A 15,620-nucleotide genomic window follows, 5' to 3' on the forward strand; every position below is an offset into this window, starting at 1 on the left:
TCCGTTTACGTCTGGTTGCCTTGTCTTGTCTGTGTTTGGCTTAAACGCAAGCTCAACGAATGAAAGGAAATCTTCTTAGTTCTTACAGCTTGAAATTAATTTGCCTGCTTATGACTATTTAAGAAGTTTAGACTATAAGAACATGATTGGATTTATTCAAGTGTGACTTCATAGTTGGGTAAGTCCAACCTCGCTCTAACCTCTTTTGGCGCTCTAATTTATAAGCTGTGTTACTTACATGGCGCCTGCGAAGGATCCAGCACAAACACAGTGGTGCCCGCTAAGGAACCCTCTTCATTTGGACCCAATTTAGCGTTGCCACCTTTGCTAAAACCAACCGCACCCGCACCAGCCAAAGCGATTTGTTTGCAATCTTCATCATCCATGCAACGTCCATAACATTGAATCACATCGCACTGCAAGTGCACCTCAGAGTCTGTTTGAAGTAGAAAAGGAGAGGAGAGAACAAATTAAATAAGTGAAATTTTTTATTTAATTTAGTGTTGAAAAATATAATAATAATGAGTCTTTTAGTGAATACCAGAGGACCCCGTCCACGCTTTGTTGTGGCGAGGTTAATTATTAACTATTTAATACAATCAAATTGTATTTACGAATAAAAACGAAAACGTTATACCCAGTGTAAGAAAAACCCTGAGGATTACTATCAAATTTTACAATAATATATACTCATTTTCTTCGATTTCTTACAAATAAACATAAAATACATATTTATTTTTAATAATTTTATATTCAACTTGTAAGAAATTTTTAAGTTTTGAAGTTGTTAGTTGATAAAGCTTTTAATAATGAGGGTAGATGGATCTTAATTTTGAACAACAATATTAATAGTTTCTTAATTATAAATATATTCAATTTTAATCTCCAAAAGGCAAGAGGACCATTTCTCCATTAATATTTCCAGTCAAAAATACACAATAATATTTATTTCTTCTTTCTTTTTGATTACACTGAATAATAATAGTTGAACAATTATCAATTGATGATTATATGATGTCATTCCGGAATATGTCTAGATTATTTTCGTATTTATTGCCATCACCAAGAGTATCGAATGATTAAAAATACATCCATTTGCATGAGAAAAATTGCTAGTTGATCATTAATTTCGTCCACTTCTATATTTTTATCCACTTATTATGTAGCCCGATTTTTGAGCCAGTTATGATCCAAACAGTTAATTTTTACTTTCAGGTATACGAGGTATGACAATTAAGTAATAAGACTGATTCCATAAAAACCGTATATTTGAAAATTATTCCTCAACTCTGCCATCCGCTACAAAGTAGTCCCCTTGGGCAGCTATACAGCGATTCCAACGCGTTTTCCATGCTTCTTAACATTTCTGGAACGCTTCGACTGGGATGTCCGCGAGTACCCTCGTCACGGCCGCCTGAATGTCCGTAATCGACTCAAAATGGGTTCCTTTGACCACCGATTTTGTTTTAGGAAACAAAAAAAGTCACAGGGTGACATGTCGGGCGAATAAGGCGGCTGTTGCAACATGGCGATCCCCTTAGAGGCCAAGTACTGGGATACGCTCAGGGCGAAGGATCCAGTGACGAGCGATGTCTGGGCGCACCCTGTTTTCTCGTTTTCGCAATCTTTCGAGTACTTGGCAATAGTAGACTTGATTCACAGTTTTGCCCGGTGGAACGAATTCTTTGTGGACGATTCCACGGCTATCAAAAAAGACAATAATCATATTTTTCACCTTCGACTTGCTATGGCGAGTTTTTTTCGGGCGGGTGGCGCGCGGAGATAACCATTGTGAGCCTGGGCACGACTAAGAGCACTATCGCCATACACTCTTACAATTTTAGCGTACGTTTTCGAAGCTGTTTCGCCGAATCTGGCGCAAAATTTTATCGCGACACGTTGCTCTTGATTTCGTTTTTCCATTTTCGTGACGAGCACTATAAACACACGTCTACTCAACTGACGCAGCAGGCGAACTTAACAAGCAAGAGCGAGGGTACATATGTATATCAATGGAGAGGGGAGGGATGCCGGAAAAAGAAAATGGGAATTTCAAGGTCACAGGTTTACCACAAATCAGTAAGTTAATTGTCAAACCTCGTATCTAGATACTTTTTACATAAGGATCAGTGTTCAAAAATATGGGACTCTGGTCCCATGAACAGCAAAAAAAGTTATCGTTATACGGCGCAGGCTATTAACTCCTAAAGATTAAGTATAAGTATCAGGGAGGAAAAAAGCATGTGTGTGTGTAACGAAAAATTTTTTTGCTGTTTATGGGGTCAGAGTTTTTGAACATTGTAAAATTGAACGAGGAATCGAATGGAAAAAGAAAAGATATAGTCATTTATTTGTTTGATCGGAACACGGGTACAAAATCATGTCGCCAATTGATGGAATGGCCCATATGCGCAAATTGCTGTACTTTTACAGTGGCTATGTGTTGTCATTATCATTACATTTTTTTGTTTTGAAGTAAAAAAAATATTTAAGTATTTCCCTCAAACATGAATTTCGAGCAAGTGTTTATTATTTGATTTACCTATTTACTATTTATCTTATAACTATGAAAACATTTTTTCCGTTAATAATATGCCTTGATGACAAAAATTGTTAAAATCGGGTAAATAGTATTACTAATAGAATTTCAAATCTTTGTTTGGATATTCTGAATCCTCTGTATTCCATAAAGTAATTATTTTAATTATTCTAGCAGACTCTGTACTGACATATCGTTTATTCTGCTAGTTGTCTTCCTAAAATTGCATAAAAAGATATACTCTAGTGTACTTGATAAATGCTGAATGTTAATAAAATCAGTCCAGACCTTCTCCTAGCCTTAGAAAGCTAATATAGTTATCATATATTATTATACTTTAATTTATTTTATTTTATTTTGTTTTATTTATACTTTTCACTTTACTCACCTTCTGGGAACTTGAACATAGACTTAAGTGTCGCTTCTGCGCTGTGTCCATCCGCGCTTGGCACAAAACGGGAAATGATGTTATCATCCTTCGGGCAGCTGTGGGCGAGCAAAACACAAATTATCAGCATTTAATCGCAACATTTTACAAAGCAGGTAAAGTCATTAAGAAATTAGCAAAAGTAAACGTAAAAACAATAAAAATTCGTACAACTCACCCTCTCTCATCGATCAACTGAATGGTAACATTCTTCTTGTCAAACGCAAAACAGTTGGCCACGCGTACGCCATAGGTGCCTACACAGAAATGTACACAAGGAAGAAAGAAAATTACAGATTTACGCATTGAAAGTACTTTAATAGCGAAAACCGTTATGTGTAGAATAGAGTAAAGTGAAATGACGAAATTAATTACCATTTGGCTTCGTTAATTCTGCGCGTATTTTATACTCGTGTCCATAAACCGTTTCGCGTACGCGGCGCTCATTGTCGAAGAACTTCAAAATTACATGAGAGTTGTCATCGCTGTTGGAAAAAAGAAAAGAGAGAGAGAGAAAAAAAAATGAAATAAAAAATGTTAAAGATTATATGGAAGATATGATTAAATATATAATTATATGGCTAATATTTACTAGCGATTTAAGCATAAAATTTAAGCCGCTGCGCTGACATAAATATTTGAAGAGACATTTTGTCATTATTCTTATAATTTTTTCTCCAGTGAGAGATTTTAGTAAAGCTAAGTAAATTGGGATAAAGTACTTTAGCATCTTTTTTGTGCAACAACAACAACAATGACAACATATGCAACTGCTAATTAAATATCTGTTATTATATACAGTTCTATGCGCTTGTTCTGCCACTGCCAGCTGCAGCGACCATTAGATTATTACGTAACATTAGCTCATTGAAAACGAGAATGCAGCGGGTTAAATGTACTACAACAACACAACAACGTATATATATTTATTATATATAGTCAGGTTTACTCTATACCTGTGACTGGTGAATAGCTGAAAGCTAAGCAAACGTTGCGGAAGCGCGCATCATAACAAAAACAAAAATGCATACAAACATGAATAGCTTAAAATTGCAAAAAGATAATACTAAAAAAATAAAATAAAAATAAAATAAAAATAGCAAAATCATGCAATGCCTGCGGAAATGCTCTGTTACGCCGAACAGAGTGCAACGGCTGCGCTTGCGCCGTGCAGCGCATTTTAGCGATTTAACAGAGCATAAAATTTGAATGAAATTGCGTAATAATAAATATATTTTTTTTATTTGCCATAAACAACGTTAAAGCACATAAAAGTGTGCGGCAATTAAGTGGAAACTGAAAAGAAAAAAAAAATAATAGACAAAAGACTTAAGCAACGAACTCGATGGTACACTCATGCTTAGCATAAGCATAATAGACATTTTCAAAGCTCTTCGCCGTAAAACATAAATCAAAATCTACAAAACCTAAGCAATGCTGCTTTATTAGAGCAAATATTTTCAGTTCAATAGTTTTTCTGCTTGCGCAAGAAAGCGCTTCTTGACCTTGCTTTCAACATTTTTCGCCAGTTTATTGGCCCACGAAAAGAAAGCAGACCCAGAGTGATGTGTCTATCTGTGTATGTTTGTTGCCATATTTGAACCTTTTAAGATTCTAATCAGTTCAGCACATTTGCAGGTAGTAAAGTGTGAAGACTTGTGTGCGCTGACATCAAAGTTATACTTTTGCGTTCGTACGCACTTAATTAAGTGCCAGAAATTCTTTACCCTAATTGAGTGGCCTTGATGTTGTTGCTGTATGCTTTGATATTTTTTTTTGTATCAGAGCAACTCTGCTTGAACGCCCGCGCATAACATTCAGATACTTCTACAGAAATGAGCATACAAATATCTATATATATATATATTATAATATTGTATTTATATAAATATATATAAGTAAACATGTGTAGGAGCAGATTTATAGCTTCTTATGTGCCCGCTTTTTCATGTGTATAAAAGTCAACAATAAAAATTCGCATTAATGTCAGCCGTTCTGTATGAAGGTGTTTGATTTTGTTTGCTTTTCAACTAAGCTTTGTTTGTTGTGCACCACAACAACAACAACTACTTGCATGAGTGCCTGTAACGAATTGGGTACATATGTATGTAGACATGGCGAGTATGTTATATAGGCAAGTACTTATCAGCACGGGCATTATTAAATCACTTTTGTGTCTGTCAAAACCCACACGCAGGCGATAAACCAGAAAATGTGTGATTTTAAGTGATTTGTTGCTGATTTATATAACAGCTGAACTATATCGCTAACAGAGATCGAGATTTGCATAGCAAAAAATAAGAACAAAATAAATAATAACATTTTTAAAATATTTTCACCATAGATTAGATTTATTTATTACTTATATAAGTTATATTTTTCTATATAAAGTAAATTGAGTATAGCATAAAAATAAAAAAAAATATAATTTAATACAAATATAAAATATTTAACAAAAAATAATATTAGATGTGACGAATCTTAACACTTAATATTGTCATACATGAAATTATTGCCAAAAGGAAAAAAATTTAATGAAAGCATATTTGAAAATTTCATAAAAAAAATTAATATTGTAAAAAAATGTAAATATTTGAACTACTTAAACAAAACAAAAAAGAATAATAAAAGTATTTAAATATTTTCTTTACAAAAATTTTGGAAATTATTATAATTTTGAAAAAAAACTATAACATGTTATAATAACAATGAAATGCGTACCAAAAAACTAAAACTAAGTTTTAATAAGGCATTTTAAATAAAAACAAAAATATAATACAAAAAGCTTAATACTTTCGGAAAAAACATGTGAAAATTTAATAAATATAATTTTTTTTAATATTGTAATAACAATAAAATCTAAACATTTTAAAAACTAAATAATTAATTCTGATCTCTTACATTAATATTTTAGATTTTTTTATGCTTAGTGGTATAAAAAAATATATGAGAAATTATAAAATAAAATATTTGAATGTAAATTTATTATAAACAAGTAAGGAATGACTAAGTTCGGGCAGAACCAAACATTTTATACTCTTGCAATACCAAATAAATACTTTAAGGTCATAAAAGATCGGAATACATTTAATATATGCATACTCGTATAGCAACGAGTATATAACTGATACACTGACCGACATATTCGGCATATGGTTAATTAAAATAACGAAAATCGTTATACGTAGTACTATATGAGAGTTGGGATAGTTTCGACCCGATTTTATCTATTGAGTATTATCATGCCACATATTGAAAAAATTTGGGTAGCTTAGTACCAGCAGAGTAATACTGTTGTCAGAAAAGGATTCTGTCTGAATTTTACTTGTATGAGTTTTTCAATAAGAACGAAACAAAAGTTTTTTTAAATAAAACAAAAATTCTTTATTCCAGTGAAAGTACATTTTATGTCATTATGTATAGAACTCGATTTCTTTTGCATGGCCTCCACGGGCACGCTTGCAGAAGTCCGGATGTTTAACTAAATTTTCGTGAGAAAACAAATCACCAAACTTGGTTTTCAATAAATCGATTGTGAACCACATATTGTCCAAGTCTATATAATACAATCCAATTCGAAACAACAACATTCGGAGCGATAACGATTCTCATTCACAGTAACGTGACGGTCTGGATCATCACGGAAGAAGTACGGGCCAATAACGCCGCCGGCCCATAAACTGCACCAAACCGTAATTTTTACGGGATGCAAGGGTGACACAGGCAGTACGTGGGGATTGCTGCTTGAACAATAACGCATATTTTGCTTATTGAGCCATTCAGCCAGAAATGAGCTTCATCGCTGAAGATTCAGATCATTTTCATGTTGTTGCTCAGCCCAATTCACGAACATACGACGATTCTGGTGGTCAAGCAACTTCAGTTCTTGCATCAATTTGATCTTGTAAGGATGTAGGTCAAGATCTTTTCACAAATATGCCACAACGACCTCACAGAGATGTCCAACACTTGAGAACGACGTGTGACGGACTGATTTGAGTCTTCCTCAATTTATGCGCTAGCGGCAACTGCACTGGCACGGAAACATTTTGTATTGTGCCTGTGGATTCAAATTTTTCCATTAGACGCTCAATTGTTGATCTGACAGGACGATTATGACGACCATAAATTGGATATAGCGCTCTTAAAGTCGAGGCCACTAACTCCGAATTTCGGTAGTAAATTTTAATAATTTTAACTAGTTGTAGGATCGTATATCTTTCCATGATGAAATGGCAAACCTTGCTGAAGAAAAATGTCAAAAGAGCGGGAAAAATATGGTATCGTTTGCTATCGATCTACTTTTGTAGCGTTGCTATTGAAAACCCGCTACAATTCTCTAGCATATAATTATTTTGGTAATTTGCCATAATTTTAGGGAATGAGCTATCCAATTCTCAAGTACTACTCTGTGATATTTTAATAAGTAAAATTAGATATAAAAATCAATGTTATTAAAGATATTCTAATGAATAACTTTGAATATGAAGGCTTTGGGTGAAGTGTCAAATATTTTAAAGATATAACTATAACTATTGTACAAGTAAACTGCAGTCTTACTAAGCCGCCAAACTAAAATAGAAGAATGATAATGATTTAGTATTCTTAAAGTAATCAAGGAGTTTTCGGTATACTCATTTCGATAAATAAACTTTATTCTTGCAACTGTAATATTCAGTCTTTACTTGATTCGACTTTGTCTTTAAATACACAAGCATTATCAAATGATCTTTTCTGCTTCTTCAAATCGTTTTCTGTAACAGTAAAAACGAAAAAAATGCTGCGAACAGCTATCGTCAACTATCGATACAATTTTAGAAAATGAACTGTTTCAAAAGTCAAAACAAATGCTAACTATTCAAATAAGATTTTCAGAAAATTTTCAGCAACAGTGCCACCTGTTGGTTAATTTATGATCGAAATTCAGAAGGATGGACTCAGGTAGACATCAATTTGAAAGAGAACAAGTAATTTGAAAGTAACTAACTTAGATGAGCCAAATACCATATATTAGTTAGCTCAGCTATTTATTTTTTTTAATTTGTGCGAAAGATATTGAGACAATCCGAAAAACATCAATAAGAATTTTAATGATTTTCCAAAATATGCATATATTGTATATGAAGAAGTATTTTATTTCATATTCACTGGATCCAGTTATGTACAAAAAAAAAAATTTAAAATAATAAAATCTGTCTTTTCAACCACATATAACTTGCTGAACTAGTTCCGTAAAATATTTCTATTTGCAGGGTAGATTTTTGAAACATGAATTCTGATACATGGATATTTATTTATGTATGTAAGTGTGAATATATTTCTTTCTCAGCGAAAGCTGTTTGTTCTTTTCCAATTGATAGATAAACAGCAGAGTGGCGCAGTGGAAGCGTGCTGGGCCCATAACCCAGAGGTCCGGGGATCGAAACCTTGTTCTGCTAATAGCTGTATCGAGATAACAGTGATTTATTTTTTCCAGAAATATTATTGTAACTCGGTTAAAATCGGGTAAGCGGCCAGTAAAGAAGAAAAATAAGATTATTGTTTTATTTATGTAGGTTTGATCAGAATGGCGAGTACTCAATAAGAGTCATAAAAGAAGAACGCGATGTGTATAATTAAAAATGTATTAAAAAAATAATAATACGATTTTTATGTAAAACATAACACAAGGAAAATATAAGAGAAGAACACGCTCTGACGCTTGTCGGTTTATATGGTATATCAAATATATCCATGTTATATACATATGTATATGTATTATACGAGAGTTATCAAGGATTCTTTTAAGTAGCGTGAACAAATTATATTATTTTAATTTAATTAAAATATAATAACTCAATTAGATAACTAAGTGAGCTGAAGGTACTTCGCTTGCGACTCGTTAAGTACTATTACCATAATTAGATATTTTCGTTTAAACAAGTACTGCTCTGATTTCCGGGTGCTTAATAACCAGTTTGTCAACCGATTAATTGTTTTGCACAAATTCAAAATTAATTTGATTGGTATGCAATTGGATTTTCTTTGCTGTGACGGTAATAATGTTAGTGAAATAATTTCTTGCAGCCCGAAATATAATCTAAAGTTAAATAATCTTAAAATTTTGGGGAAAAAATATGTCTGCTTTTTTAATTTTATTCTTGGTTGGTAAAACTTTCTGTATGGTACCTACATGCTTAATTTTTTTTTGCTGCTTTGATCGGTTTTAAATGCTTCTAAATTTTTGTGAGTACTGAGTACAGTGATTATCCTAAATAAGGACATAGTACTGAAGTTTTAATTGGACATCGCTTAAGAATGTTATTTGATGGTTAAAATATATCGAAATTCGTTTAATTTTTTTTTCATTGACGAAGTAGACTGTCAAATCGTAATAAAGGGTGTGTTTTTTGGACGTGTTGTTTTCAATGAGGCAACACTTTTTATGAATTGGTCTTTTTCACAACTGTTACTTGATTTATACTCAATTTGGTTTGTAATTTTATAATTAACATACTTACTTCAAATCAAATCTCGCAAATATATTACCAAAATAATTGTTCGGTTCGCGCCACGCATCGCCGGCTGCGTTCAATATTTGGCCATTATCATCCACCAAGAATTGGTTTCGTACCATGTTGACGACAGTGGATAAATCGTGTCTTCAGACACGCCGTTCAGAGCTCACCAAATAAGCTTTTTGATGCCATGGAGCAGAGTTTCGAAGAAGACCAGAATGAGTTCATCCGCCATCGCGCGCAACTAATGAAATTGTATTTTGTGAATGAATCTTAGTTTGCGAGCTTACAAAAATCAGCTATTGCAAGAATCGATGCCGAACGACGATCAAACGCGTCGCAAATTGACCAAAACAAAATGGGCTATGCTCCCGATTTTCACAGGAGCATTTTGTTCAGTGATCAGCCAAATTTAAGTTGAATTGGTACGTTATTAAACACAATGGTCTCAATTGGACAAGTTATATCCTCAAAGAGGCAATTTTAGGTGTGGTTGGTCTATGGGCATAGGAAATCATTGGTCCATATTTATTCAAAAATAAAGCCGCCAATAATGTTAAAGTCAATGGGGAACGCTTAGTACCATGATTAATAAATTCTTCGTGCCTGATTGGGCTTCAGCAAGACTGCGATATATACCATGCACTTAACGAAATAATCAATTTACGAGGGCTGTCCGATAAATAACCGACCTAACCATGATGCACCCGACTTTTTCCAAATTTTTTTTTTATTTTTCTACATAGTCTCCTTGTAACTCCACACACTTCTCCCAGCGATGCTCCCATCTCTGCAACCCTTCCAAATAGTACTTGGCGTCTTTGTCTGCAAAATACGAGTTCACGAAAGAGATTGCCTCCTCATTTGACGAAAATCTCTGGCCGCCGAGCGCAGTTTTAAGTTGAGGAAACAAAAAAAAGTCGCTTGGTGCTAGATCCGGTGAATAAGGTGGATGGTCAAGCAGTTCGAACCGCAATTCGTGGATTTTCGCCATGGCGACTGTTGAGGTGTGAGATGGTGCGTTGTCTTGGTGGAACAAGACTTTCTTTTTTTGCAAATGTGGCCGATTTTTCGATATTTCTTCCTTTAGCTTTTCCAATAGTGATGCGTAGTTTGCTCCTGTTATAGTTTTTCCTTTTTCAAGATAGTCGACAAAAATAATTCCATGGCTGTCCCAAAAAACACTCGCCATCACTTTCCCAGCCGAATACACAGCTTTAGGTTTTTTTGGGGCTGGTTCCCCCTTTTCAATCCACTGTTTAGATTGGATTTTTGTTTCGGACGTATAATGATGAATCCAAGTTTCGTCTACAGTTACCAATCGGCGCCAAAACTCGGTCTTATTGCCTCTAAACTGAGCACTGGAAATGTTCATGCGCGCACGTTTGTGGTCTAGCGTAAGCAAACGCGGCACTCAACGCGCGGACAGCTTTCTCATGCCCAAATCTTGGTTTAAAATGTGACAAACAGTTTCTTTTGACATCTTCATAATCTCAGCTATTTCCCTAACTTTAATCCGGCGGTCGTCTAGTACCAATTGATGAACTTTAGCGATGTTATCGTTAGTGGTTACAGTTTTTGGACGCCCAGGACGTTCATCATCTTCCAAGCTCCTGCGACCACGTTTAAATTCAGCTGCCCAAAATTTTACGGTAGTAAACGATGGTGCAGAGTCACCATACACAGAGTCCAACTCATCTTTGATTTGTGAAGGCGTATTGCCTTTCAAAAATAAAAATTTAATTACAGCTCGATATTCAATTTTTTCCATTTTGGGGAAATCACCGAAATAGACTCACAAAAACGACTGTCAACAGATATTTGCGCAAGATAAATTTCTCAAATTTTGGCGAGTAGCTATTATAATATGCACAATTTGAAGTAGAAACTTTTTTTCAGATGTGCCGCTAGCTTCACGTTGAGGTCGGTTATTTATCGGACAGCCCTCGTATTAGAGATAACTTTTGGTGTGCGCATTGTCTCGCATCGAGGACAGCGGTTATGTGAGGTCGCTTGATTACTCAGATATTTAAGCCCAGAATCCGTGTAAGAGAACTATTTGGAATTATTGCTGACCTTTGGTTTCTATAGCTGCAAAAAGTGATCGAGATTGTACCGATACCTTGAGCAATAATCAATACCTTTTGAAGATATTTCGTCAAAAGAAAAACTTTTCTATACTATATTTAGTTTCGATTGTTCAGTTTGCATAGCAGTTATAAGCTATAATGGTCTGATATCGGCGAAATATCAATAACTCAGGGGCAAGTACGCTTTCGACTCAGCTCGTCATTCTGATCATTTAGGTATATGTGTATTTTATAGGGTCCGACTCAGTGGCGTAGCTACAACTTTGGAGCGCCTGGGGCCAAGGATGTTTTGCCGCCCCCTTTATCTACCTACCTACAAGTTTCATGAGGTGGTTCAAACTAAAGTGAATTTTTACAAAATATCTTCGATATTAAGTATATAAAGTTTAGGAACTAGAAGCCAAGCAAATTCTAAAGTTCCATAAGTCTCAAAATACGGTTTTTGAGGACGTTAGCGATAGCTTTAAGAATACTACTCACTATGCCTGTATCAGTTTCATCTTGTGAAAATCTTTTAGCAAACTTAAATTGATCAAATCTTACTTGCGATCGACCATAAGTCAGAGTAGACTGTCCAATCTTGCCATTCTCTCAATAGAATGTGAAACTGCTTCAACTTTAAATTACAATGATATGATATGTGATTTTGAAGCGATCAAAGCTAGAAAAGTGCATCTTTAAGTTCTATCACCATTTTTAAGAAAGATATAAGCCAAAAGATATGAGACAAATTCAAAGACTGAAGAGTATTCGAATACAAATTAATATTTTTCATTGTTATTCAGATTATTACATTGTGAGTGTATAACTCTTTATCTTTTATAATAAATTTTGTAAAAAAAGACGTTGCGCCGGGGACGGGTTCTTTACGTGACAACTTAAATGAGATATTTTATACACGAAATTTAAAAAAAAAAAGCTTAGAGTAACGATAATTGCTTCGTACTGATGCAAACTCAGGCAATAAATACTAGTAATTCTCAGTCATAAAATTTAATCCGATTGTGAATATTTCTTTGAATATTTTTTATTTTGTTATTATTGTCTACTTACCGTCCAAAACCAGATTTGCCGCATGTGATCACATAAAATTTATCATCCGCCAATTCCAGCGTTTTGTGTACACGCACCGCCAGCTGTATCGAACGCTCCTCGGTACGCTAAAATATAAAAATAGAAAATTATGAGACGAAAAATCAAGGAAGTGCTTTATGTAAGTAAGGAATGCAAAATACTAAGTCGATTAATTTATTATTGGGGTTCAGCTAAGAAGTCGCCGACGTGCAAACAAATCAAATAACTTCTTGGTTTAGAAAATCGGGAAAATTATAGGTGTAATTATGGTTTGTCTAAATTGTGCTCGTATAACTCCGGGGGTGGTGGTGTTAGTTCTTATTTTTGCTATTTTGTTTAATACTTGTTTATTTGTTGTTGTTTAATATTAATTTCATTATGATAGCATGACTGTTAAACAAAATTAATAGCTGATTAAGAAAAAATGGTGTGTATATATGTAATTGAAACATATGTACTTGTAATTGCCAAAATTTTGCAGCTAAGCAGGGGAAGGGGGAGATTGCTAAAGTACTCTGCTAGTAGTACATTTGCCACAGGATGACCAAGATTTATGGTAGAGGATCCAGTGATGGCAAGGAAAGCGGAAAGACGAGGTGGTGCTACCGCCAACCAAGGAGGGGCTAACGAGAGCAGTCTTGCCATATTTTATTCTTGAAGTGTCAGCAGTGGCAGCCAAGCGACAGAGGTCAGCTGAAAAGGCAAAGCCGTTAGGCTCGGAACTGCATTATCATTGGTGTGCTGGAAGAGGGACAGCTCGAAGAAGGAAAAAAAGCCCATTAGAAATGAGTGCAAGCTGCATTAACTAATGTGGTGCTGCAGATGTCGGATGGTGCCAGACTTAAATCAAGATGGGAGCTTTTATTGATGAGCGACAAGGCCGCAACAGCGAATTTTGGAGAGGTTTAGCACGGAGCTAAGGAAGTAGTGGTGTATAAGAAGGATATCCCATCCCGGATATACCATCGCAGCCGGACCAGATAATACAGCTCATCGGAGCTTGCAACCCAATCTGTACTGGGGAATGGACCCCCGAAGATCTCGGCGCGGAAAACGAATCGAGCCATCTGGTTGATGTTGTTGACAAAATAATCCTTAGAACCAACGAAAAGTCGAAAAGTAATTTTCCCATTACTATGGATTCATAAAGGCGAAGGTCTCAAGTCGAACGCCGATTCACAAATACAAAACGTTCACACAAGAACTTGATCTTGAACGATCAGATTGTATTGTAGCTATATGCTATAATGTGCAAATTTCAGTTCGATATCTCAAAAGACACTGAAAGAGACTAAGTAGTTACCGTATATACAAACGGATCGAAAAAAGACAAGTATTGCCAATCGAATCAGCTTTTTATGCATATATATATATATATTTTACAGGGACTCCGTTGTTTTCTTCGGGCTGTTAAAAACTTCAAAACTTTTCCACTTACGCGGTTATAGCCGAGTTGACAACAGCGCACCAGTCGTTTCTAATAAAGAATACAAATATATACCCAGCTTAGAAGGTCTTGATCGACATTTGTAACACATACAACCATATTCCTTTGTTTGATCTATATTCAACCCTTATGCCGCCTCGGCGCGCTGGATTTTTCTTCCAAATATTTAATAATATTATGACTTATAACGTATCTTAGTTTAGATAACTTTTTTTTGAGATACCGATCTGAAGTTTTTACCTGTCCTATTGTGCCAAAGAAGCTTTTGCTTGACGGAATCGCCAATATTGTACACTACAGCATATAGCTGCCATACAATATGAACAATCGGAATTAAGTGCTTGTATGGTAGAATTTTTTATTTGACAATATATCCTAATGAAATTTGGAATAAGTTATTGCCCAAGGCATTCCTAAAAACTCCGAATACATTGTTGAAGTTACCGATTTTTCTTGCGTCTGATTATGGTTATCTCTTCATATGATTTTAATAAGAAAAGTTATTGTACATATGATATTCACTCCAATAAATGGTGGAAAATCTTGCTATTAACTTTCTGAATAAATTGGTGTGCAAATCCAATGTGCACTAGAATTCCAAGAAAGTCAATTATATAATCAATAGAATAATCAATTTAGTCAACACACATACTAAGTCAATTATTCAGTTCCGATTTCGCAATGGAATTATGACTCAGAACAGTTATTAAAATTCCAAGCCACGTTACATTACGCAAAAGCAGCAATAACAACAACTGCCACAATGACCACCTACAATTAATAGCTGTCACACATACAGACAAACACTACTGCTGCCGTTCGTAATCATTCAAATATTTCCAGAGCACAAACAACAGATACAAATAACCATTACCGCTGCCATAGACAAACAACCGGCCAATCATCATTTCTACGCCTGCCATTTGAAGCATTTGTTTACTTGGCATTCGCTGTTTGTTGCACTTGTGGCACTTTAATTGCCGCGTGCTGCAATGTAATCATAGTAATTCCTCAAAGCAGTACCTTTATCATTAGCACCATTGAAACAGTGGTTTGTTGGCCCAGCCAGTTGTTTCATTGTGGAGGTTTTTCTTCATTTACTTTTTTCCGCTTATTTTTCGCATTTATGTTACATTGTAAATGGTGAATATGGTGAATATGGAGAAATGTTGAAAATCTTATTGAAAAAGCATTTGAGGAAATGTTGTAAGCCCTCAAGTGTGACGCTATGGAAGTGCAGTTATAAAAGTATATGTTTGTTTGTACATAACTACATTTTTGTTACATAGAAATTACAAGTTTTTATTCTGGAAACATTTTATATTTTCTTTGATATTACTTTGGAGGGTTATCCACTTCCAAGTCCGAAAGAGGGGCATTGGTCGGTAATTTTTTATAGGATAATGCTATTTAATAAATAAATAGAATAATAAACGTTTGAAAAATCTATCTTGCATGTTTTTTAATATTCGGTGACTTTTTTTGAAAATTTTTGAATTTCCCTGATCCTTTTTCCAAAAAAGGTGTCTGGTGTGGAGGAGAATTC

General features: G+C 34.7%; 2 protein-coding genes across 10 annotated transcripts in view; one reads left to right on the top strand and one right to left on the bottom strand.

The window, feature by feature from the left end:
• LOC105224592 (uncharacterized) overlaps positions 1–15,620 on the top strand; it is a 229,400-nt gene that overhangs the window by 125,113 nt on the left and 88,667 nt on the right. The window lies entirely within an intron of this gene.
• Positions 1–15,620, bottom strand: part of LOC105224589 (uncharacterized) — a 91,537-nt gene that overhangs the window by 2,682 nt on the left and 73,235 nt on the right. For all 9 annotated transcript variants that reach the window (XM_049447366.1, XM_049447367.1, XM_049447364.1 and 6 more), the window contains exons 4-8: positions 12,607–12,713; positions 3,342–3,451; positions 3,145–3,223; positions 2,928–3,025; positions 239–436 (exon numbers count right to left, since the gene is read on the bottom strand). In XM_049447366.1, coding sequence (XP_049303323.1) covers positions 239–436; positions 2,928–3,025; positions 3,145–3,223; positions 3,342–3,451; positions 12,607–12,713 — 592 coding nt within the window. The remainder of the gene's footprint in view (positions 1–238; positions 437–2,927; positions 3,026–3,144; positions 3,224–3,341; positions 3,452–12,606; positions 12,714–15,620) is intronic.

The sequence above is a fragment of the Bactrocera dorsalis genome, chromosome 2 (genome assembly GCF_023373825.1).
Source record: "Bactrocera dorsalis isolate Fly_Bdor chromosome 2, ASM2337382v1, whole genome shotgun sequence".
Taxonomy (NCBI): domain Eukaryota; kingdom Metazoa; phylum Arthropoda; class Insecta; order Diptera; family Tephritidae; genus Bactrocera; species Bactrocera dorsalis.